Source organism: Mus pahari, chromosome 4 (assembly GCF_900095145.1).
Source record: "Mus pahari chromosome 4, PAHARI_EIJ_v1.1, whole genome shotgun sequence".
Classification (NCBI taxonomy): Eukaryota; Metazoa; Chordata; class Mammalia; order Rodentia; family Muridae; genus Mus; species Mus pahari.
This window is the reverse complement of record NC_034593.1, coordinates 33276269-33299539: the sequence shown is the minus strand read 5'-3', so window position 1 is coordinate 33299539 and position 23271 is coordinate 33276269. Positions and strand designations below refer to the sequence as shown.

At 42.2% G+C, this 23271-nt stretch overlaps 1 protein-coding gene across 1 annotated transcript in view; it reads right to left on the bottom strand.

The window, feature by feature from the left end:
* Positions 1 to 23271, bottom strand: part of Fat4 (FAT atypical cadherin 4) — a 123461-nt gene that overhangs the window by 61627 nt on the left and 38563 nt on the right. The window contains exons 3-4 of the mRNA XM_021195709.2: positions 7438 to 7569; positions 491 to 752 (exon numbers count right to left, since the gene is read on the bottom strand). Coding sequence (XP_021051368.1) covers positions 491 to 752; positions 7438 to 7569 — 394 coding nt within the window. The remainder of the gene's footprint in view (positions 1 to 490; positions 753 to 7437; positions 7570 to 23271) is intronic.

Sequence of the window (23271 nt, the reverse complement as noted above, 5' to 3'; positions counted from 1 at the left end):
CCAGCCTCACATTTATCTTCTAAGTCAACAGCTTGCCAATTCTAATGGTTACTATTTCCGTTTTACCGAAGGAAAAACGGATGCCTACAGGAAAGAGCTATGCTGCCTGGTCACACAGCTGGTGAAGACTAGACTCACTAACTAGAGCTTTTCGCACACTTTTCTTGGTTTCACCCATTTTTTGAAGTATAAAAGGAGAGTGGAGCTGGCTGCCATGGAGGCTGATGACTCACAGCCACAGGGATGTTCAGAAACAGGCACGCCTACAGTTATTAACCACAAGGTTACCTCTCCTCATCTGCTCTCACACATTAGTAATTTTCTCCGGGACTCGCATAAAAGATGCCATGCAAAAGATCACAAAATGTGATGGATACATGATGACGTAAACCTGTGGTAAGCTCTCCTCACTACTTAAAACAATAAGAGGAGCCCATCATCATTATTAAAGGTTATCCCTGGAAAACACATCTCAGGGTATGTTACCTACCAGGGGTTGTGTCTTCGGGGATGTCAAACGAGTACACGGGTCTGGAGAATCTGGGGGTGTGGTCATTCACGTCGCTGATGGTGATGTTTATCCTCATGTCTGAGGACTGGAGGCCGTCGTCTGCACGAACCAGCAGTGAGTACTTGGACCTGTGCTCCCTGTCCAACCTCTTGGTGGCTATCAGGTCTCCAGACTCAGGGTCAATTCGGAAGCTGTCATCAGCTCCACTAATGAGAGCATACGTGACCAGAGCATTGGCACCCTGGGGGAAAAAGACCAGGTAGGTGAACTGCTGGAATCAAGAACATTGCTTTTTGTTTTCAGTGAGCATGAATTTGACAAAGGGAGGCTGTAGAGCTTTAACTGCATGTAAACAGTGTACAATTTCAAGAAGTCAAAGTATATCAACGCAACAAAAAAGGGAAGGATTTATGCCCTGGGAATTAAAAATCATGGAAGAAATAGAAAATTAATCTGAGCTCATGTACTAGATGGTCCTACATGGCTACCAGGCCCACACCATCTGCAGCAATCTGCAGGGTCCCTTTCTTATTACTCATGACCATTTATTGAAATAGAAAATGACAGAGGGAATTGGAGAGATGGCTCTGCAATTAAGAGCATGTGCTTCTCTAGCAGAGGACCCAAGTTCCAGTCCCAGCACCCATATGGAGATACACAAATGACTGTTAACTCCAGTTCCAGGTGATCTGAGCCCCTCTTCTGGCTTCCACAAGCTCATGTGGTACACATAAGCTTACACATGTTCACACACATACACAAAAATCAAAATAATCAAATAAACAGAAAAGAACACAATTTTAAAAGTCATGTAAGAACACAAAGGATCTAAAAGAGAGACAACAACATCAAAAAAGAAGAAAACTAGAGGCATCACTCCTCCTGATTTCAAACTACACTTCAAAGCTACAGTAATAAAACTGTATTCCTTCATGTATCCATAACAGAGCAGAGTAGGAGACTCAAAACTGAATTCATAGGAATAGTCAACTGATTCCTATACAATGGTAGAGAATAAGCACTTCAGCCAAAGGTGCTGGGAAAACTGATTATTCATGTGTCAAAGAAAGGAGCAGCCATCTCACATGCTGCTCAAACATAGGTGAACTCCTACACATGAGACCCAAAATTCTAAGTCTCTATTGAGACTCAGATGTCTCTCTTCCTGATAGTGTTGGTCTTGCTGATCAATTCACTGTTATGAAACACACACACACACACACACACACACACACACACTCTGCAGGTAAGAAACCCACCATAAAGTGGTAAGTGAGGTGCCACCAAACTGAAGGACTTCTAGGCTGTAAAGGGACCAGCAGTTGTGAAGGTAAACTCTACACATGATAGGTTAATTCCCAACATACCCAGAGAGCGAAAAATATTTCCTGACCTAATAAAAATTAAGGAACCCATGTAGCCATCTCTCCAAAGAGGCTAGGAAAGGCAGCAGTTGTGTCAAAAGGAGTGCAACGTCACCAATTTCAGTGAAGGCTCAAGGAAAATTACACAAATGTGCCACCTCAGACCTAACAAAGCAGTTACATTCCACAAAAAACAACAAGTATCAAGAACTTCGAACTTCAGTGAAACTCAGAACCCTGCCCCCTATTGAGAGCAGTGGAAGAATCTCAAAAGGCAAACCCTCAAAAAAACCAAGAATCCATTCATCAGTTCAACTCCTGCTGTATGCAAAGGAACGGAAAGCATGTCAAAAAGAGATTGATAGTTTCCTATTCAGCCTGGCACTGTTCACCACAGTCAAGGTTAGGAGATGATGGGCCAAACAGGGCTGTTTCCAAGACTAAATTGGTTAATGCCCATTTTAAAAACTAGAGTGGTCCTTCAGGACTAAAGGATGTAGGAAAATGTTAGTTGGTCTTATTCTTCATTGTTTAAGGTAAGGACTTGGTGATGTGGTGGCCCACAAGTAAGTTCAATCTAGACAGAAGAGCTATCCCTATCTATGGCATCAAATGTTTTATTCCAATCACTGCCCTTGACTACAAGATGTAAGGTTTGCTGGAGTTCTTGAATTGACAAACCTGTTTTGATTTAAACACAGCACCTGGAAACAAATTTGTCTTTTCTCCTCATTGTGACTATTCAGAAAGTGATTCATTAAATATTCCAATTACTCTCACTACCATTAGCTGGCAGAAAATATTGTATGGGAATGAAAAGCTGACGGACTGGGTTACAGATCCGAAGCACCTGTGTGTCTTTTCCATGAGATGTTTTGACGATTTTTATTGTATGTGTTTCCATTTTCCTGCATGTGCGGAGATGAGTTTCAGCAGCCTGAGAAAAGAACACCTTCATTCTAAATTTATGTTCAGCAGCCTCCATGAGCTTTTTATTCTGTATTCCCAATGCCAGTCTTAAAATTTACTAAAGAGGTTGCCTTGAAAACCCCCCATAACTTAATACAAGGTGACTAGAGTTTGACACATTCTTCCTCTTTATCCACCTGTATCTAACATATTCACTGTAATCTTATGGTCAAACAAAAACATCTGAAAGGCATTTTTCATTGCTGCTTTGCCCACATTCTGGAGTATTCTATTCCACAAAGAACTCTACTACTTTTATGGAACCTTACCCAAGGGCTACACTCTATTCTGGACTATCAAAATGATATAGACTAGGAAGCCAAGGGAATTTGAAGATACAGTAATATTCTTGAAATCGTTATACAAATGATTCCATGCTTAGAATAACGCCCCATCGACAAGATGACTGACCATAAAAATCAATATCCTTCACATGGGAGCCTTTCTCCTGCACATGAAGATCGATCGAGTTCATACCACAATCTGTTCTCCTTCAGAATCAGCTGGTACTCTTTACTCATGAACAGCCGAAACGAAACATCCGGTCAAGAAGCCCTGGCTATAATGGGGGTTTTGCAAAGTCTGTTTAACACCCCAGACCTGTCAAATAAGGAAAGGCCATTAAAGCCCCATCCTGGAGCTGCAGAGGTAGTGTCCCATGAGGCATTTCAGGGTAAATAACAGTAGCACGCAACTGAGTTTTCCAACCTGAGGTGTCCTTTCCAACAACAGAATCTTTGAATGTTCAGGGCTGTCCTTAACACACAGACTTGATGACTGGAGAATTGGACTTTCTGACACTTATCCCTTTTCTCAGTGCCCTGCAGTTTCCCTAGCACATGAATATTTCCCAGTTACACTAATTAAAGAAAAAGAGTAGAGACTAGAAAACAATAAGTTGATAGAATTTTCCAGCAATATCTGCACCCTCTGCACTTGAAGCCACTCATTTCTCCACAGTCAGTAACACAGCCATGTCCTGTGTCACTGCAGAGTAAAAGGGACACCTTGGCTCTCAACCCTGTTCTGACAAACCAGAGGAAGAAAGAAAAACACAGCAAGGACCTCAGAGAACAGGAAACAGTCAAATGAGCTGTTTCCACTCCAACTAAGAGGTGTGGAGCTGAGCAAGCAAAGTCCAGAGACCAAGGGGTTATCAAAAAATAATTAACATGAGCCCATCACAAACAACACAGGGGAAAAAGGCAAATCTGTGAATCACTGTAGGGAGCTCGTGTGCCTGTTCTGCTTCATACAGGGTCAAAGAAATGCCAGTTCCCCACAGCAAGAGCTGAAATTCTCTGTACCGTGGGAACCTCCCCTTGTTAAGAAAAGGGTTGTGGAAATAGGATAGAATCCCATTGGGCTTCCTTCATCATTTAACAAAATAAAGAACAGTCTTAAAGCAGACTTTTGGTGGATTTACTAATTTAAACTCTCAGAAACACCCTGCTTTTCTAATGTGCTCTCTCTTGCATGCATGCATGCACGCGTGCGCGCATGCGTGTGCACACACACATACATACATACACACACACTCACACACACACAGAGCCCTGAGTATACAGCACCCCAGTCTACTCCCTAAGCTTTTCATCTCCCATTTTGACATGTGGACAAAAGTCCCCCCTCTCTCTTTCTGCTTTACCCTTGAACCTCCACCCTGCCTGACCCTGAATAGGATGCTTGCTTACACACTGGGCATCTTTATGTCTTTGTACACGCAGATGTCTATATGGCCATGCCTACATGCCTTACTTAAGGATTCAATTTTTTTTTTTTTTTTTTTTTTTGGTTTTTCAAGACAGGGTTTCTCTGTATAGCCCTGGCTATCCTGGAACTCACTTTGTAGACCAGGCTGGCCTAGAACTCAGAAATCTGCCTGCCTCTGCCTCCTGAGTGCTGGGATTAAAGGTGTGCGAATTCTAGAAACCAACTCTCAACAAAAAAATGAAGCAAAAAACAAGATGCATGAAAACCAATTTGGGTGTAAATACCTAGAAAGATAAGGAACCTCCCACTCTTCCTCAAATGTCATTGTGACTCCCAAGTGTACCTCAGAGACTAGCTTGAAGGTGGCTGGGCATGAGCCGGGTACAGGGTGCATTCTCAGACACGGTACAGCCACAGAGAAGCAGCCCATGCACACAGCACAGAACTCATGTCAGCAGCATGCGCTCTTAAAAGGGAAGCATCTCTCAGTAATAATTAACAATGGATCTAACAGTCCCAAGAGGACAGTTCTTAGGAGAGTTGTATGCTGATTAAAACAATCAGATTTCCATATACAATTTATTTGCAATCCACTATAATTTGGGTTGAGAAATCCCACATTAATCATGTAATTCCACAGAGTCAACATCCATACCAATAAAATATTTATTAAAATGAACATAGCTATTGCCTCGTTCTTCTAAAGTGATTAGAACAAAACATTCCAAACACATGAGTTTTATTTCTCTCTTCCTAAAAATGCAATTAAGGCCACTCGGCTCTGATTATCCTACTCAGTTGTATGATATTCATGTTGCTGTTATATTGAAATTGGACTTCATAAGATTTCATAAACGGATACAGCTAAGTATGTTGTATCAGCTTTAATAAAGTGAGATATTTGCTAAACTTCATCAGCTATTACAGATGATGCACAGGACAGGTGTTCAGTCTCCCAGCTGTTAGTAATCACTGATCTGGGAATCTGTATTAATATTTCTCTAAACAAAATGAGATGGCAGGCATTAAGGGAAAACACTGAGTGTTTTCTAGAAGAGAACTATAATTATCTAAAAATTTACATTCTATCCAATTCCCTTTTACTAATTTTTCAAAATTAGCAGACCAGGCTATTGTATTTCTAAATTGGCTGTGAGGACTAGTCTGTTATTTATTTATTTATTTATTATTTCTTTACCTTTTTAATTTTGTATTTTTGAAACAGGGTATCACTATGTAGTCCTGATGCCTGGCATTCACTGGGTATAGCTGACTGATCTCCAACTCACAGAGATCCACCTGCCTCTGACCCTAGATTAAAGATGAGCATCACCCCATCCAGCCTGTTCTATCTACTTCAGCATTTAACAAGTGAATCTATGAGCCATTTAATCATAGTTCATAATGTGTTTAATAAGTGAATCTATGAACCATTCAATCAGAATTTTAAAAAATCAGATGTTCAGACATTCCTGGAGTTGAGGGGGAAAAGCCAATACCTACTTATTCAGTGTTCAATGAGTGAATCTATGAACCATTTAACCATAGATTAAAAAAAAATCAGATGGTCAGAAATTGCTGGAGTTAAGAGGAGAAAGTAAGTTCGGCGTGGAGTTTAGCTGAGAGAAAATGGGAGAGTTTCCTAGTGCTTGAGAAGGGTTCCCACTCAATGGCAGGGTAATTAGACATTTCACTAAGAAGAAAACAAGCAAAGAGATTTTATGTGGAGAAATGTAAATTAATTATATAACCTTCCATATGATTTGTAGAATAACTATCATAAGTCTTCAGTTACAATAAAATGTAGAGTATGATAATCTATATTGCATTCAAATTTCACATTTCCCAAAAGGAATGAAATTTGTTCATGCCAATAAATTGAAAAACTCACTAGTTTTCCGCATGACAACCTGAAATAAATATTACAAAATGTTAATTTATATAAAAATATAAATTATTAAAAATATAAAGATTTTAAGGTCACCTAAATATGGTTACTTTTAAATTACTTGTTTCCAATCACAAATAAAATTTAAAAAAATAGATACTTGGCTGTTATGAAAGTGAAAACAAATAAGGAAAATGTAAGAAAAAAAAACACATTTTAGATGCCTTTATTTTTTAAAAAAATATTTGGCCATGAGATCTAAAATGCAAAAGACAGACACCTGAATTACTGATCAGAAACCAGCCTCTGACTGACCTTATCTGGCCCCATTCTTTTATTTTACTTGTGTTTGGGGTATGTATGGGCTTATGTAGGAACAGGTTGGGTGAGTGTAGGTGGAGGTCAAGGGTCAACTTAGATGTTTCTCAGGGATTGCCCAAGTTTAAAAATAACCTTTATTAATTTTTAATTCATGAGTTCAATGTCCATGCAGGTCAATGAGTATGTTGGATCCATTGGAACTGAAGTCACAGGCAGTTGTGAGCACCCCAAGGTGGGTGCTGGGGGCCAAATCCAGGTCCTCTACAAGAGCAGTCAGTGCTTTTGACTGATGACATCATCTCTGCAGCGAGATCTTGGTTTTTTTGAGACAAGGTTTCTCACTGAGACCCGGAGCTCACCAAATAGGCTAGACTGTCTGCACAGCCAGCCCCAGAGATCCACCTGTCTCCATTTCTCCAGGAATGGGGTTACAAGCTAGCACTGCTTCACACAGCTTTTTTATGAGGGTGAAGACAGTTAAACTTGGATCTCTATGTTTGTGAGACATGCAGTTTACAGACTAATATATCCCACTCTGATAGTACAGTTCAAACATACCAATAGATGCTCTCAGAGAAAGAACACAGAATCTGTAACCTTAGTCACTGATCACTAGAGCTCCCATGCACCTGCAATTCTGAGTCACCGAGATGACTCAAGACATAAACTACCTCATCTGCATCCATAGCAGTCAGCTGCATAATCTTCGAGCCATCTCCAATGTTCTCTTCCACAGTGAGATCCAGGGTGTCTGTTGGAAACACTGGTGGGTTGTCATTGATATCTTGAAGTGTTATTTCTACCTATAAAGAAAAAAGATAAAACAATACATAAGGCCTCAATCGGAAATGGAGACCAGGAGTTCTTCCCTAAAGGAATAAAAAAGTATCCCCAAAGAAATGTTTCTTGAAGAAGGGTATAAAATACTCATAGGACCACTTAAGACAAAGCAAATAGCGTCTGATTTGCTGATGGTACATGGTATTAAATGGTCACAGTGGAATTCAGACTGAAAACAGTCCCATGAGAGTTGGAGAGTTGTCATTGCAACCCCTAGTGAAGGTCTCCCAAGACTGGAAGCCAGCTGTCTTCCCACCATGGTGCCATCTGACACCATGGATTTTGCGTAAAATGCTTGCACGGTAGCAGCTAATGTCTGGGGAATGAAGACATCCATGCTTTAGTTTAAGAAATACTTGAAAAAAAAAAAAAACCAGAAATACTTGAAATTTCTCCATGTAACAACAACTCTCTAATGCTGGGGCAGGGCACAAAAACTACACAGTTGTCCATCTTGACTCCCATTTCCAGTCGCAAGCATAGACCAACCTTCCTTTCAGACCCCATGGTCTGTGGATCACAAGTATCAACTGCTTGGTTTGAGAGGTCTTAGCTAGAGTTAGTTTCCCTACATAAGTAAAGTTTTCAGAAGAAAAGATGCATGAAGTTTAAACAGCAGCTTCACCCTGTGTCTCTTTTCTGAGTTGGGTAAGAGAGGCAGAGGTTCTGAGACAATGGCAGATGGCAGACGGTCTAATAGTGTAACAAAAGCTTCCTGAGAGAAGGTCACAGCTTGAGTTGAGAAGGACAGCCCAGCTAGCCAGCAAGGGCATATTTCTCACAAAACTGGTGTTCTGTGAGATGCCAGTGTTCATAGCTCTACTGTGAAGACCCTATGAGATCCAGGGATTAAGATGAGGAATGAGAAGAGAGGGGTCCAGCCAGAGGGTATGCAGCTCCTCAAGGGACACAGGAAAGAGGAAGAGCCTTGGGTAGATACAATGTCACTCTCTGATCTCTGTATTTTCTGTTGGGAAAATGCAGGCAAATTAGATTAATAAGTGGATGAACAATGGATAAATGAAGAAAATACATAAAATGGATACTTAACAATTGCTCCAAGCCTCTCTCCATCTTAATGGAAAAGATCTGCTCACCAGCAAATGACCCAACCCCATCTGGGCAAAGGCAAGGGAAGCCCACAGTTTGTCTCTCCACTAGCCATGGCTCTCTTCATCCCCCTTCTTAACAGAGTTTCATGGCAGCTGTAACTGCACTTGGAAGAGGCAACCCAACCCAGGGTCAGAGCAGATTTCCAAATGGAGTGGGTGTACAAACAAATTAGACTCTGCCCTTCTCCTGACCGAACCCGAATACTTTTATTCTTCTAGCCTCAGTCCCCCATCTCAAAATTACGGGTCTGTGTGGGAAACTTTGAGAGACATATACACTTCCATGAACATCCTCATGTGGCTGAAAACTTTGGGTGTTGATCCATACTTGGCACCTTGTTTGAGACACAGTGGTCTCGTGTTCATCACTGCATTCTCCAGGTCTGCTAGCTCACCCAGACGGTATCCTGCCTCCACCTTCCATCTCGGGGTAGGGAATCTGGGATTACAAATGCGCTGCGGTATCCCAGTTTATATGACTTCTAGGGATTCGAACTTGGGTCCCCACACTAGAACCTTAAAAACTTTTTAAACTAGAGTCGTACCCACTGAGAGATCTCCTCAGACCCCCCAGAAGAATTACAGCACAGGTAGTGGCCAGCAGCAGACGCACCTCCACAACTGGCTCCTGGTTTGTCTTTTAAATGAACATGGAATACAAGAAAGTATTTTGCAACATGAATTCTCTTCCTTCAGGAATCTCATGATAACTATGGTTTCATCTTTTAAAAAATGACCAGGTTTATACTGAAGGAGGTCTTTAAAATTATAGTATTAATTGTACTTTCATGTGTCTTTGCTAAACTTTCGATGTTTGGTTTCTGTTTTATATACTATTTCAAAACAAACCATCCCACATCTGCATCCAGACAGGATAGAAACCGTTGACATTGGGAACCTTGCCACTGAGCCAAGCACAGTCCTTTCTGTGCTGAGAGAAATGACTGCCCCAATGTGAAAAGACAGCTCAAGGAATTCCTCAGGGTGAGGAGACAAATTTCTCTGCCCCAAGATGTCAACAGCTGGTTTCCAATAGGGGAGGGGGATATCTGCGCTTCAATTTGCATGTATGTCTATAAGCACATTTCACCCTTTCCCCTAAAGGAAGAGTGTTCAGTCTTCTTTCTTCTGTGTTGTTGTGGCTAACACAGGCTCAGCACTCATAGACTCCAAAAGCTGGATGACAAATGTTGGCATGAGTGAGCATACCACAGGCAACACAGAGCAGATTCCAGAAAAGGATAATGTGTGTATGTGTGACAATGTATTTATAGCTTGGATATAGTTTTCAAATATCACTCACTGTGTTTGTTGGTTACGCACAGGTTTTCATAGTAACAGTGCTTGCAGCTAACATGAACTGCAGTTCTGGGTTTAAACTAAGCTTGGGAATTTCACAAACTCACACCTGGCTTCTGTGAAGGCTGTTCACACACACACACACACACACACACACACACACACACACAGAGGCATGCACACACAAAGACACACACATGTATGCAATCACAAACACACACAAGCATGCATACTGCCATGCAACACACATGCAAGCACATGTGCACACACACACACACTTATCCTGAAACCATGTGTGGCATTGTGTTAGTTCGTTTACTGTAGCTCTGAAAATAGAGAAGGCAACAATCAGTGTGGAGGAAGAACTTGCAGCCTGTTGAAAGCCTTTGCCTCCTATCAGCCTCTGCAAAGGAATTCTCAATATGTGGGAAAGATGTTTTGTATTGTTTGTAAGACTGTAGGGTGCTTAGCACACTGAAAGTTCAGAGTTCTGTTCATTTGCAAGATGTATGAATATTTAAGAAATCTGAAAGAGCATCATGTTCGGTTCCTTTATTTCACAGGCAGTGTGAGCCAAGGCATTGAAATGCCAAGTGCTTTATCTAAGAAAAACAATGCTAGGCCACAGGCCCAGGGCCCATTGAATTTTCTTCAGCCAAGTGCAGAGTCTGGAATGCTGAGCAGGCTCAACCATGAGCCTGAAGCCACTGGCCTCTGCCCTTAGTATTAAAGCAGAAACCTGCTGTGAGAAGCATGTCCTAATTCAAAGCAACGTGAAAGTTGTGTTTGAGGGAGTTAACATATAAAAGTTATATGGAAAGCTGTTTTGTTAAGGGAAAAGAGAGAAGAAACAGAATAAAGAAAGAAAAATAAGCTGAAAGAATGGAGGGAGGGAGGGAGGGAGAGAGAGAGAGAGAGAGAGAGAGAGAGAGAGAGAGAGAGAGAGAGAGAGAGAGAATATTTTATCCACAGTTTTTCCATTTTTAAGAATTTTACCTGTGACTTGTGGGAAGCTGTTTAGATAGGTCTGTCTTTGCACTACATCAACCTCAATTACTTATTCAGTGGGAAGCTTGGGGTGTATATTATAAATGATGCCATGGTGTAGATACAAGTATAATTGATTGCTTTAAAAATCAGATATGTTTTCTTCCTAAATGGTGAGTTCCTTTTAAGCACTTCAGAAACTACTAACAGTGAAATAGCTGGAGAGACAGAAAGAGTACAAACTATAAAAGAGCAACCCACACTGTATCAGGGCATGTCACATCATGTGTGGCTCGGTGGCAAACAAGATATAACATCCCATCTTATCTTTGTGAAACTGGCACTATAGTCAGATCCCATATGCATTATTAGATAACTGGATTTATATAAATTATGAAAAGCATTGCATCAAAAATGAAAGTTAAGAGTTCACACGCATTGCCTCTATGGATATTGAAGGGTTACATCAAGATTATGCAAAAGTACATTTCTTAAGGATTTTTTCAATTGTGTATGTGTATATGTGTGTTTATGTAAGTGTGTGTATTTGCATGTTTGTGTATGCATGTCTGTGTGTGTGTGTGTGTGTGTGTGTGTGTGTGTGTGTGCTCACTCACATAGGTATCATATCTACTGAGCTAGGAACGGAGTTACAGGCAGGTGTGAGCTACCCAGCGCAGGTTCTGGGAGATGAACCCGTGCCCTTCTGAAATAGCAGTATATGCCTTTAACCTCCGCGCTCTCTCCCCAGCCTGAAAGGTGCAACTTTTAGTGAGTTGTTTTTTCTAAAAATCTCTTTCGATAATAGAAGGTTAGAGGTCAGAATTCTCTCCATATGCCCACAGGCTGCTGAAGTTGTCATAGACCGAGCAACGCTTACTCTAGAAGCCTGGGGTCAGGGATTTCCTAGCAGTCTGCTGCTTCTAGATTTGGGAACATTTGTAAGAAAGACTACGTTGACATATTTGAGGTAAGAAACTCAAGTCTAAATACCACATTCACTTTTGTTTCATATGTACCTTCTACACACAGCTGAAGGTAATTTGATGACATATTTTCTGTTTGCCTATGTCATGACTGCTTCCCAGGGGCGATTGCAGAATTTTCCACTTGGGGCAACATGTCCATGCTTAAAACACTGTTTATTTCGAAGTACTTTAGATCATCAGAGTCGAGACTCTCAGCCTGTCACTGAGACAGTTCCCTAGACCGTTAACAACACTCAAAGCAGTGACTTCTAGATTCAGAGATTTGGAAAATTTAAATCTGTCATGTTCATATGTACAACCCACCCGTGCCTGACAGAATCTTTCTTTTAGTAACAGGTCATTTAAAGCAACCCTGTTTATATATGTTTTCAATGATGACCTGCTACTGAAACTTGAGGAACATACTGATTGAAGCTGTTCTCCTACAGAGGTAGCCAGAAAGAACCAGCTCCCATCCTGCCATTCTCCCAGCTCCTTTGCATCCCACTGACCATCAGGTATCTTTTTGGTGCTACTAAAGATGCTGTGATAAGATATTGATACCATGCTCATAATCATGACTCAAACATTAGCAGAACTTGAGATAAACACGACTTGTCTGGAATGGGTTCTATTTGAGAGAGCATGTGGGACCCTCAGTAGGGTCCAGCACCATGGCAGAGGCTGCCAAGCTGAACAGTACAGGGCTATTCCTGCGAGGATGACCCAGAGCAGGCCATCACGCTGACCCTCCAGTGACACTTTGTTAAATGGTACCTCAGTCACAGGCATGTAGACTGGATGCACACCGCTGAAAATCACCGAGGAAAACATTCTAATCTTACTAAGAACAGTTTCATCACAGTGAAGTAGATGCTGAAAAACACCCGCCTCCTCTTCTGTATGGAGGTCCCACCCCTTCTTCATTATGGAGATACCATTCCCCTCTTCCTTCTGGAAGTCCAATTGAAACCTACCTCAGGAGCTGTTCAATCCTCATGGCTAATCACTCACTTCCTCTGACCCTGAAAAGAGGAAAGCGCCGCCTTTCCTGCTTGACCTGAGGAGTCATGTGGATTTTACATTTCCTAAAATGCCAGGATGGAGCTGTACAGAAAGCCCACGATTGATGGGACATGGAAGCTAACAGTCTACCCAGGAAACCAGAGAGCGGCAGTTATTACACAGGCAGCAGGGTGACTCATTAGAATCACCGCTCTGGCTACACAATCAAATTTAGATGTAAATGTGTTAATGTCTACCCGGACTAGAACCAGACACTACAGTGATTTATTTCATTCCACAGGATCGGCTCATTGATGATGCCCTGTGAGCCTCTGGGAGCAAATCTTTGTTTATTAAACTTATATGAAAGCCTACATGGGCTGTAATGACCCCCCAAGTGCTAATTCAGTATCAGCCAGAACACTGGCATTCCGCTTTGGTTCCACTTTGGCTTTTGATTGTAGATGAACTAACCAGAGAGCTTTGTCAGTAGAACACATGACTGACTCCAGGTTAACATCTCAAATAGAGACTTAAAACTTGTCATAAGTATAACGAAAACCCAACCCCTGTTTCACACTGTACTGTTTGGCTCTGGCCTCTGCGAACTTTCATTTCTTAAAAGGAAAAATGACGCTGCTGTAAAGGATGGTGCCAGGATCCACCCGGCTGTTTTCAGTTTGTTCCTCGGGCCTTTCCCTATTTGGGGCGACCACTGGGAATTCTGTTGTCATGAGTCTGGGTGAAGCTTACCCTGTGTTCTGAGCGGTTGGTTTATCGTGCTGCAGGACCAATATCCATTACAGTTTGGGAGTGACTCACATTTTAGTTATGAGAAGGTCTTAACAAGGAACAGCTTACATTTAAATGCCCAAATGTCAGGACCACAGCGTTTGGACTATGGAGGCACGCAGGGTCATGATCAGCCTATGAGCAATACGTTCAGGCATTTATTTATTTATCACATAGAACCAACCCAATTCCACAGCCTGTGGTTGTTAGAGTGTATGTCTCATCTTGAAAATGGTCTAGAACTAAGAACCGGGAATCCTGGTGGTGGAAATCAGACTTTGGAGGAAAGACTTCACATCACACACTGTTAGAGTCTGGCAGAAGCTGTGTGTGAGGTGTCAGGAAAGCCAAGGGGGGCTGAAAATGATGTTCTGCCTCAGCTAACCTCACACTAGTGAAACCTGAAATCTGTACATGCATTATGTGCATGCCTGGTGCTCAAGGAGGCCAGAAGAGGGTGTTGGATCCCCTGGTGCAGGAGTTACAAACAGTTAGAAGCTGTTATGTGGCTGTAAGAAACTTAATCCAGGTCCTCTTTAAGAGCAATGAGTGCTCATAAATGCTGAGCTCCCTATCCAGCTAGAGGCCATCTCTTTCCCCACGTTAGAATTAAAAGAAAGCCAGGTGTGGCTGTTCAGAACCATAAGTCCTACATTTGGGAGGCCTAGGCAAGTGGCTGTCCAGAAAGTCTATCTTAGCCTAAGCTAGAGAGCAAGACTCGTCTTTAACCGAATAGCTGAAAGAGAAGCCTAGGAGGTTGGGTAAGTGGCTCAGTTGCTAAAGGTCTTCTCATAAAGATGAAAAGGTCTTCTCACAAGGACTTCAATTCCCAGGACCTATGCAAATACCGTGGACTTGGAGGTGGCACTTGTAACTTCGGCTGTGGAAAGGTAGAGACAGCTGGTTGCCTGGGACTCCCTGGCTAGTCCCCCTAGTCCCAGCAAGAGACTCTGTCTCAAGAATTTTTTTTTTTAATTATAAAATAGTGAACCACTTCGGAGACACAACACCCAAGATTGTTCTCTGACAGCCACATACATTAGCAGGTACACTTGCACACACACACACACACACACACACACACACACATGCACCACCTGTACATGCACACCTGCATACACATTTGCACATAGCACACATATATGCAAATACGAATGAAGATGGCATAGATTTTTAATAGAAATTGAATAGCTAACCATTATATCAGGTATACATTATTTTACAGAAAATAATTTAGAAAAAAAGTAAAATTTAAAAGGGATAAGGCTTGATTAAAATTAAATTAGTCATTAGTTACTTTGGGGTATACTAAGCTACTAAGCATTACAGCATTTGAAACTGTGCAATTTAAATGAAATCACAGGTGTATGTAGGCACCTGTGCCTTATTCCATACAAAGGCTAGCCTAACCTAGCGGGCCATACAAAGGCTAGCCTAACCTAGCCGGCCAGCAAGCTGGAGCATCCCTTCTGTCTCGGCTTCGAAGCCCTCGCATAACCAACAAGCACCAGGATGCCTGGCTTCCTTTTACCCCGGCTCTGGCGCTGGACCTCCAGTTTTCATGCTTGCGAAGCGAGCTCTTCACTTTATGATCTGCCTTCCTCCTTTTTCACTGGTCTGAGGAGATGCTGACTCTGCATCATGATGTCTAAAGCCCACTAAGCAAGGGAGAAGCGGGTTCCCTAATCTCCACAGAACTTTTTCATTCGTTTCGTTTTTATAAAATTTCCCTCTGCAGTGTGCTCCCTTACTCAGATCAACATCTACTGAAAAGAGCACCCTGGGATGCTTTTGCAGGGTGCTTGGTTTGAAGGAACGTTAAAAATGTCCTCAAGTTCCACATGAAAGCCACACATCCTTTAATTCCATCTTCTAGTCTGCATATGCTTTAGGGGATGTGCAGGAATCGGGGCAAATGTAGAATTCGGCAGTGTCAGTTTCAGGCAAAGTTGACGTGGGTACGTATGGCAGCTTTAGAAGAATTCCTTATTTGGTTCTGACTTGAGCAACCCAGAGAGCGCCAGGACTCCAGCTTCTAGTTTGTCACCACACACTTAGTGAGCTATGGCAAGCGCTCTGCCTCCAGAACGGACTTAACTGCTTTGTGCCTGCACCCCTGGCCACCCTCGTCACCGCTGGCTCCCGTCCAAGCCTGCCTGCTACTCACAAGTATTTCTTGCCTATGAGAAATGCATCAAAATTCCAAGAACAGATGCTGCTGACTGCTAGGAGAGTTTAGTGGCGAGAGATTAACATAATGGCTTTGGTTTGAGAAATTTAATTGGGCATGGTCACATCCATGTAGCGTATATGGGTAGCAAGCTGTGCCTTGAAGATCTTTATGTGATTTTTCAATTTGTTTTAAAAGCAAAACTAAAGAATCGAAAATGTACATGCTTCCTTCTTTCCCAATATTCAGTAGTGATTGGACTAGAGCAACCTGAAGAATGGTTAGCATCAAGCAGACAAAGGGCAGTAAATGCTGTGCAGGCTGTGGGCAAAGTGGCCTGCTTATCCAACACTGGTAGGACTGTAAACTGATGCAGCCATGATGGAGGTCAGTGTGGAAGTCCCCCACAAATCCAGAGGTAGATCTTACATATGAGTCAGCTATTCCATTCTTGGACATTGGACATATACCCAAAGGACTATCAGTATCCTTTTTACACTTTCCTGTTCACAGTGGCTCTATTAACAATAGTCCAGAAATGGAAATAGCCTATATGCCCATCGATTGATGGATGGTAATAAAGATGTGCTACATACACACAATGGAAGTGTATTCAGCTGTAAGGTGTGCGGTTCACCAATGCACACATCCTTAGGCTCGATGCTCTTTAAAAAAGGCACAGAGAGAAAATGAGGGTCCATCTGAATGCCCTGAGCCCTAGATGGCTGCACGTGGTTTGACTCCATAAGGTAGATCAGCTGCTCATCAGCAGTATGTAAACTGACACTGATAAGGCACTGGTGGTCATTTCTTAAGACCCTGGTACCCTGTCCACCACTGAGACTTCAGTGCTGCTAGGAAGTCCAACATCCTGTACCTACATTGGAAACTAAAAGCATCCTCTGAACATCAGCCTGTTAAGAGCCCAAACTCCTTGTGGCTTTGTTCTCCTTTTTGCTCTGTAGTTGTTCATCTCACTCTGCGCCATGTCACTCTGGGGTACACTTTGACATAGCCCACTAGGCTGTGCCACACCTCCCAGCTCATAGATTGCTCTTCAGGTACTAGCACCTGGCAGCACCATGTCGCCAATAAGAATAATCCTGTATGGTTTCAGTGCTGGACAGTATTTTATTTTATTTTGACCAATGAACAAAGAATCACTTTATTGTACTGCAGGCAAACAGATGCAGTTAGAACAGCAATTCTGGTGCAGTAAAGCTTCAGTTGGGGCTTTACACTGTCAGTTACACTATTATCTATTTATTTCCTCTAAGATCAGGAAGCTGATAAGGATGCCTACTCTCCCCCCTCTTATTCAACAAAGGGCTCAGAGTCTCAGCTATATCAGATAGACAAGTGAAAGACACAAAGAATAAATTTGGGAAAGGAAGAACCAACCTATCCCTAGCTACACAGGCCCTGACTCTATATTTAAAAGGACCTATATCTATAGATTTTACTATAAACACTTAATAGCATTGCAATAGCATTGCAGAATGCAAATCACTATATATATATATATATATATATATATATATATATATATATATATGCCTTCACTTATGCCAGCTGTGTATTCCTAGAGCAAAAAAATTAAGAATATCTTGTTTATAACTTCAAAAAATGTTAAATATATTTGGACTTGTCTAAAGGGAGACTCAACAGTGAAGATTTAGTGAAACCATAAGTTGGAGAAGATTCTAGACAAAGGAAAGATTGTCTGTGCTCTGAATGCTCAGAATGAATGTTATGAGAATGACCATCTACCAGGGCCAATGTGAAGGTTTAACGGACAGTTGATTTATGTGACCATCTTGCTTTGAAGTCCCCCAGTCTCCTTATATTTATGTAGTAGGAGGAGGCATGGAAGCATCTAGAATGGGGTAGTATAGATAAGTGTTTAATAGTGAGTAAAGACAATGGTGAGATGAAGGACAATTTCATCTCAGCCATACAGAATAGAGATCCACATCACACAAGGTTTGGTCCACTGATCACAGAATGCTCAGTGTCATGACTCTAAACCTAGTGTGGGCCTGTCACCTCAGACCTGCATTGTTTTAGGGTAGCATATCTCAAATCTTGAGTCCCTCAGCAGCGAAAGAAGATAGGACCCTGAGTGTCCTTTCTGGCTAACGAGGTGTGTTGTATATATGATGTTAATATAACACATATCACTCAACTTTAAAGAGAAGCCAAACAGACCTTGCGGTGATATGCACAAAACACACTAACCAAGCAGCAAGGCCCAGGGGCTAAGCACCTGTAACATAGTTCTCCTTGTGCTGTCACCAGAATAGTCCAACTCCAGAAACGCAACTCATCAGAGGGGGTTACTGTCCAGTGAGTGTGAGGCCTTGGTGTCAGAAGCTGAAATCACAGAGACAGTGCATGAAAATGACAGTGACTGAAGGTGCTGAATGCCACTAAACAACACATTTAAAATTGGTTAAAATAGGAAGTGTAGGTTATATGTATCTTATCAAAAAATTTAAAAAGTATCATGCAACTATCTACCATGTATGGTGAAGAGTAAATCAATGAATCAATGAACGAACAAATGAATGAATCAATGAATCAATGAATCAGTGAATGAGATAGACATGAAAATGGCTGCAGAAAAGTTGGGAATTTTTTGTTCACTCACGGCCACGGCTGACTGAAGTTGTTCCATCACACATAGACAACTGTCTTCAAACAATTCTAAACAGTAAACACTGGAGTGACACTTCCCAGCAGCCCCAGCTGGGTATTGGAGGCCAGAAGGTTCAAGATCACCCTGAGCTACATAGCAACTTTGAGGCCAGTCTAGGACACATGAGACATAGGCGCAACCCAAAGAAAAGATTTGACAGTTAAGTTGGGATTCGGACACTACTGGTTTACCTGAAATCTCATCTCGCTTGTACCTCCCAACCACAATACATGTGTTCCAAGTGTCTGACATGTGCTCAAGTTTAGTAGAAAGGCAAAGTATTGTCTAGGTTTGTTTAACACAAAGAGACATACGCATCAAAAATTTTTAAAAAAATTAAAAAAAGAAAAAAATATGTAGCTAAAGCTGCACAAAATACCTCTTCCTTGGCGCAGACATTTGCAAAGAAATTGAAGGCCGAACAGTGCCAAGCACAATATTTCCCTCTGTCACCTTGCCAAAATGAAATCTGACCACCTCAGTCTAAAGGATGAACAAGACACAAATAAATGAGACTTTAAAACCACTCCAGTAATATCTGGGGCCAGGAGAGCATGGAGGATATGATTACCTTAAAAACTATAGTTTCCAGAAATTCTCCTAAGCAGGCATTTGGCTAGAAGCCAACCTTTCCTAAAAAAAAAGAAAGAAAGAAAGAAAGAAAGAAAGAAAGAAAGAAAGAAAGAAAGAAAGAAAGAAAGAAAGAAAGAAAAAGAAAAAAAAGAAAAGAAAAGAAAAAAATGCTTTGGATATCTTCCTATCTTGACATTCTTGACAGATGTGAGGTCTTGCCAAAAGTCAAGTGAGCGTACGGTATATTTTTATCAGACTTTCAACATTCTTAATTTGCACTCAGTTTTGACTTTCAAAATCAAGAAAGTCTCAAATTCAACTTAAATAGAAAGAGTTAATTTTCATCCAAGGATATGTGTGTGTGTATGTGTGTGTATGTGTGTGTGTGTGTATGTGTGTGTGTGTGTGTGTGTGTGCAAGTGTGCACACTAGGGAAGTATCACAAACTCCCTGGCTTTCCTCCAAACACTCCACAAAGTCAGACTCACTGGCTCTGTTCCAGTTCTGTTCTAAAATATCTCTCCAGTTTGCAATTCTTTTGTCTTTCTCATATTTTAATGGCATGGGTGGTTATTGGCAATATTGTGGAGCCTCGCTCTTAACCACTGACATTAAAAACCAAGATAAATAATCACAAAATGGCACTGGAGTGAATGACCTTCAGAATCACATCTATGGTACCCAGGAAGCTGTACAGTTCCCCACAGACCTGTACTGGCCCAGCCTCACCTCCCCAAACCTACATCATCCCATGCCCACCTTCCCAACCCCACACAATCCTGCATCAGAGACAGGCCAAATTCTTCCACAAGAATGCTACATCAGATTCTGTCTCATTTCTTGCCAAATGCTTAGCACGGCATCCTGCCTCTAAAAAGCTAATTTCTAAGCTAATAACAAATACTAAATGACCCAGCAGAAAAGTCCTATGAAGCAGAAGCAGGCACAACAGGTCAAACAGGGCTTTCACAGTTTTACACCAACAGAGTAAACTTGACTTTCCATTCTTGTTTATAGTATCTGTCTACCTAAGGTAGATACACACACACACACACACACACACACACACACACAAGCACATCCCTCTGATATCTATTCTCCAATCATCAGCCTATCTCTTCATATATCTAAGACTATGGCCAATACACAAATCACACGTCAAAAAAGTCTTTCTAGTTATAATTCTCTCTCTCTCTCTCTCTCTCTCTCTCTCTCTCTCTCTCTCTCTCTCTCTCTCTCTGTGTATGTGTATACATGTGCATTTGAGTGGAGGTACCCCTGGAAGTCAGAAGAGGGTGTCAAATAATCTAGGACTGGAGTTGCAGGTGATAGAAAATCACCCTGGCAGGGTGTTAGGGACCAGACCCTGGACCTTTGCATGAACACTGCGTGCTCTTAGGCACTGAACTGTCTCTCTAGCTGCACATGCCTCTTTGAGAGTGTGCTTATTCCCATCAAAGAGCATACCTGTGCATGAAGAGCAGTCAGTGCCTCCTCTGCTCTGATGACTTCAGAGTGATTTTCTTATATTTTGAACTAAAATAGAAATTCGCTTTTCCTAATTGGACAATTATATTTTTCTACTGCTCTATGAGGGATGCACATCTTCCACAAAAGCTAGTCAAACATGTCACACTAGAAAATGATTCTCTTTCCTGGTGAGTGTGGTGTCACAGCTGGGAGCCTCCAGAAGAAGGTTACATGTTTAGGATGCCATCTTATATTTATTCTTTCACTAGAAATTGTTTAATTCAATGAATCTAATAAATCCTCTACCACTAGCAACTGGATATTTTGCTAATAAAGCCATTCTGCACTCATCCACAGAATTGGCCAAGCTGAAATTCTATCTCTGTAGGCCACCTTCCTAATGAAAGAAAACCACTGGCCAGGTCTGTATTTGTATACTGAAGCATTATTCACATGTTCCATATTATCGAACAAAGAATCGTTTCTCTTCTAAAGTCTGCCCAAGTTGGAATCACTCATCCTTGAAATGATATGCCTATACATGACTAAAGGGACTAGAAGACACAAAAAAACCAAAGAGCAGGAAAAAGTCACTTTCCTATATAGAAAACCTTCTCTCCCCAAATCCCGCCTCTTCTTCCCTGAAGTAAATCTGTGTTTATATACATCATCTATGATGATAAAGTTGGAAGAACTGAGCATGTCAGAGCCTGTGCTTCCTACCAACAGAGCGACTTGCCCTTTCTTTGGGTAGCTTCTGTAGCTAACAATAACTCAAATTTGGCACAAAGAGAAAAGAAGACAAGAGAGGAGAGGGGAGGGGAGGGGAGGGGGAAGGAGGGGAGGAGAGAAGAGGGAAAGGAAGGAGAAGAGAGGAGAGGAGAGGGAAGGGGGAAGGGAGAAGAGGGGAGGGGAGAGGAGGGGAGGAGAGAAGAGGGAAAGGAAGGAGAAGAGAGGAGAGGAGAGGAGAGGGAAGGGGGAAGGGAGAAGAGGGGAGGGGAGAGGAGGGGAGGAGAGAAGAGGGAAAGGAAGGAGAAGAGAGGAGAGGAGAAGGGAAGGGAAGGGAAGGGAAGGGAAGGGAAGGGAAGGGAAGGGAAGGGAAGGGAAGGGAAGGGAAGGGAAGGGATCTTAGAGTTACCTGTCTTCAGAAGCATTTCTCTTTATCTTACTTAGCAGTATTAAATGAGCCTGTCAGTAGCTTCTTAGGTTTTTAACTGCATACCATCTTCCCTAACTATATGATGACCTTGTATTTCACCAGTCTCCCCTGGCTGTTGAAAGAGCAGTCTTGTTGGTTTTCCAGTGTTTTCTTGCCCATTCCATTCCTCGGAGGAAGGTGTCAAGCCCCACTCATTTCCTTTCTCTGGGCTTCATGCTTCTGTGGTCCCACCACCCTGAACAGCTTCACCTGTAGACCTCACTTAGAAGCTTGGTTACAAATGGAGAGAAATCCTAAAGCACAGAGACACATTCACCATGCTTGAATCCCTCCCACACACACACCAACAGACAAGGACAAACTAAAGTGCCGACACGCCCCTGTACCATGCAAACAAACCAAAAGATCTGTGATGACCCCTATTTGGTCATCTTCCCATCTAAGACTGTGAGCTCCCTGAGGATAGATGCTGTCTCTTGAGTCTTGGACTTGAAAAGTCTGATTAAGTTGTTTGTCATTTGAAAACTTAGATGAGAGATCATGGTTTCAAGGTGCTTTGTACAGAGGAGGGAGATGCATCAAGTTTGAGAATGTCAAGATTGAAGAACAGACAAGACATAAGGTGAACACCCTGGAGACGCCAGAACCAAGGGAAGGCCAAGATGAAAGAGAACAGAGCACACTTGTACTGAGGTGATGGAAGACAGTTCTCCAATAGGGAGAGAGCAATTCTCCCAGGGGATGTTGGGGGGAAGCACTCCGGTGAAGAGCCAGCTCTCCACCCAAGGGGAACTTGGTGCTCTGCGAGTGAGAGTAATGAGTCTAATCTTGGAACTGCTTCTCAGAGCTCCATGCTGGAACCCAGGACCAAAAGAAAACGATTGGGCAGGCTCAGGGCTCACTGAGTAACAGAAAGGGCAGCATGCCTCGGTCATTGATAAAGACCGAGTTCAAACTGTGCAGTCAGTTTTTCCTCTTTATGAAGGGGGAACAGGGGCAGTGGGAACACACGCTGTAATGGTAGGGATTCCTCCACACCTGTCTCCCTTATCTCAGAAGAAAAGACTGTTCAGATGTATGTAAATGTTAAGCGATTACAGAAGAAACTAACACCAGAGGTCAAGAGACTCTTCTAGAACTCTTGTGAAGTTGTGAGGCATTTCCCTCAGAAATAGCCATTATGTCATTACCACACAATGAGCATAACAGACTCTACATGAAGCCTCTCAGAACAGTGGACAAGACCCTCCACAGTCACTGCCAACCCACCAGGAGAAGGAACTGACACCGCCTGTCTTAGTCAGGGTTTCTATTCCTGCACAAACATTTTGACCAAGAAGCAAGTTGGGGAGGAAAGGGTTTATTCGGCTTACTTTTCCATAATGCTGTTGATCACCAAAGGATGCAGGACTGGAACTCAAGCAGGTCAGAA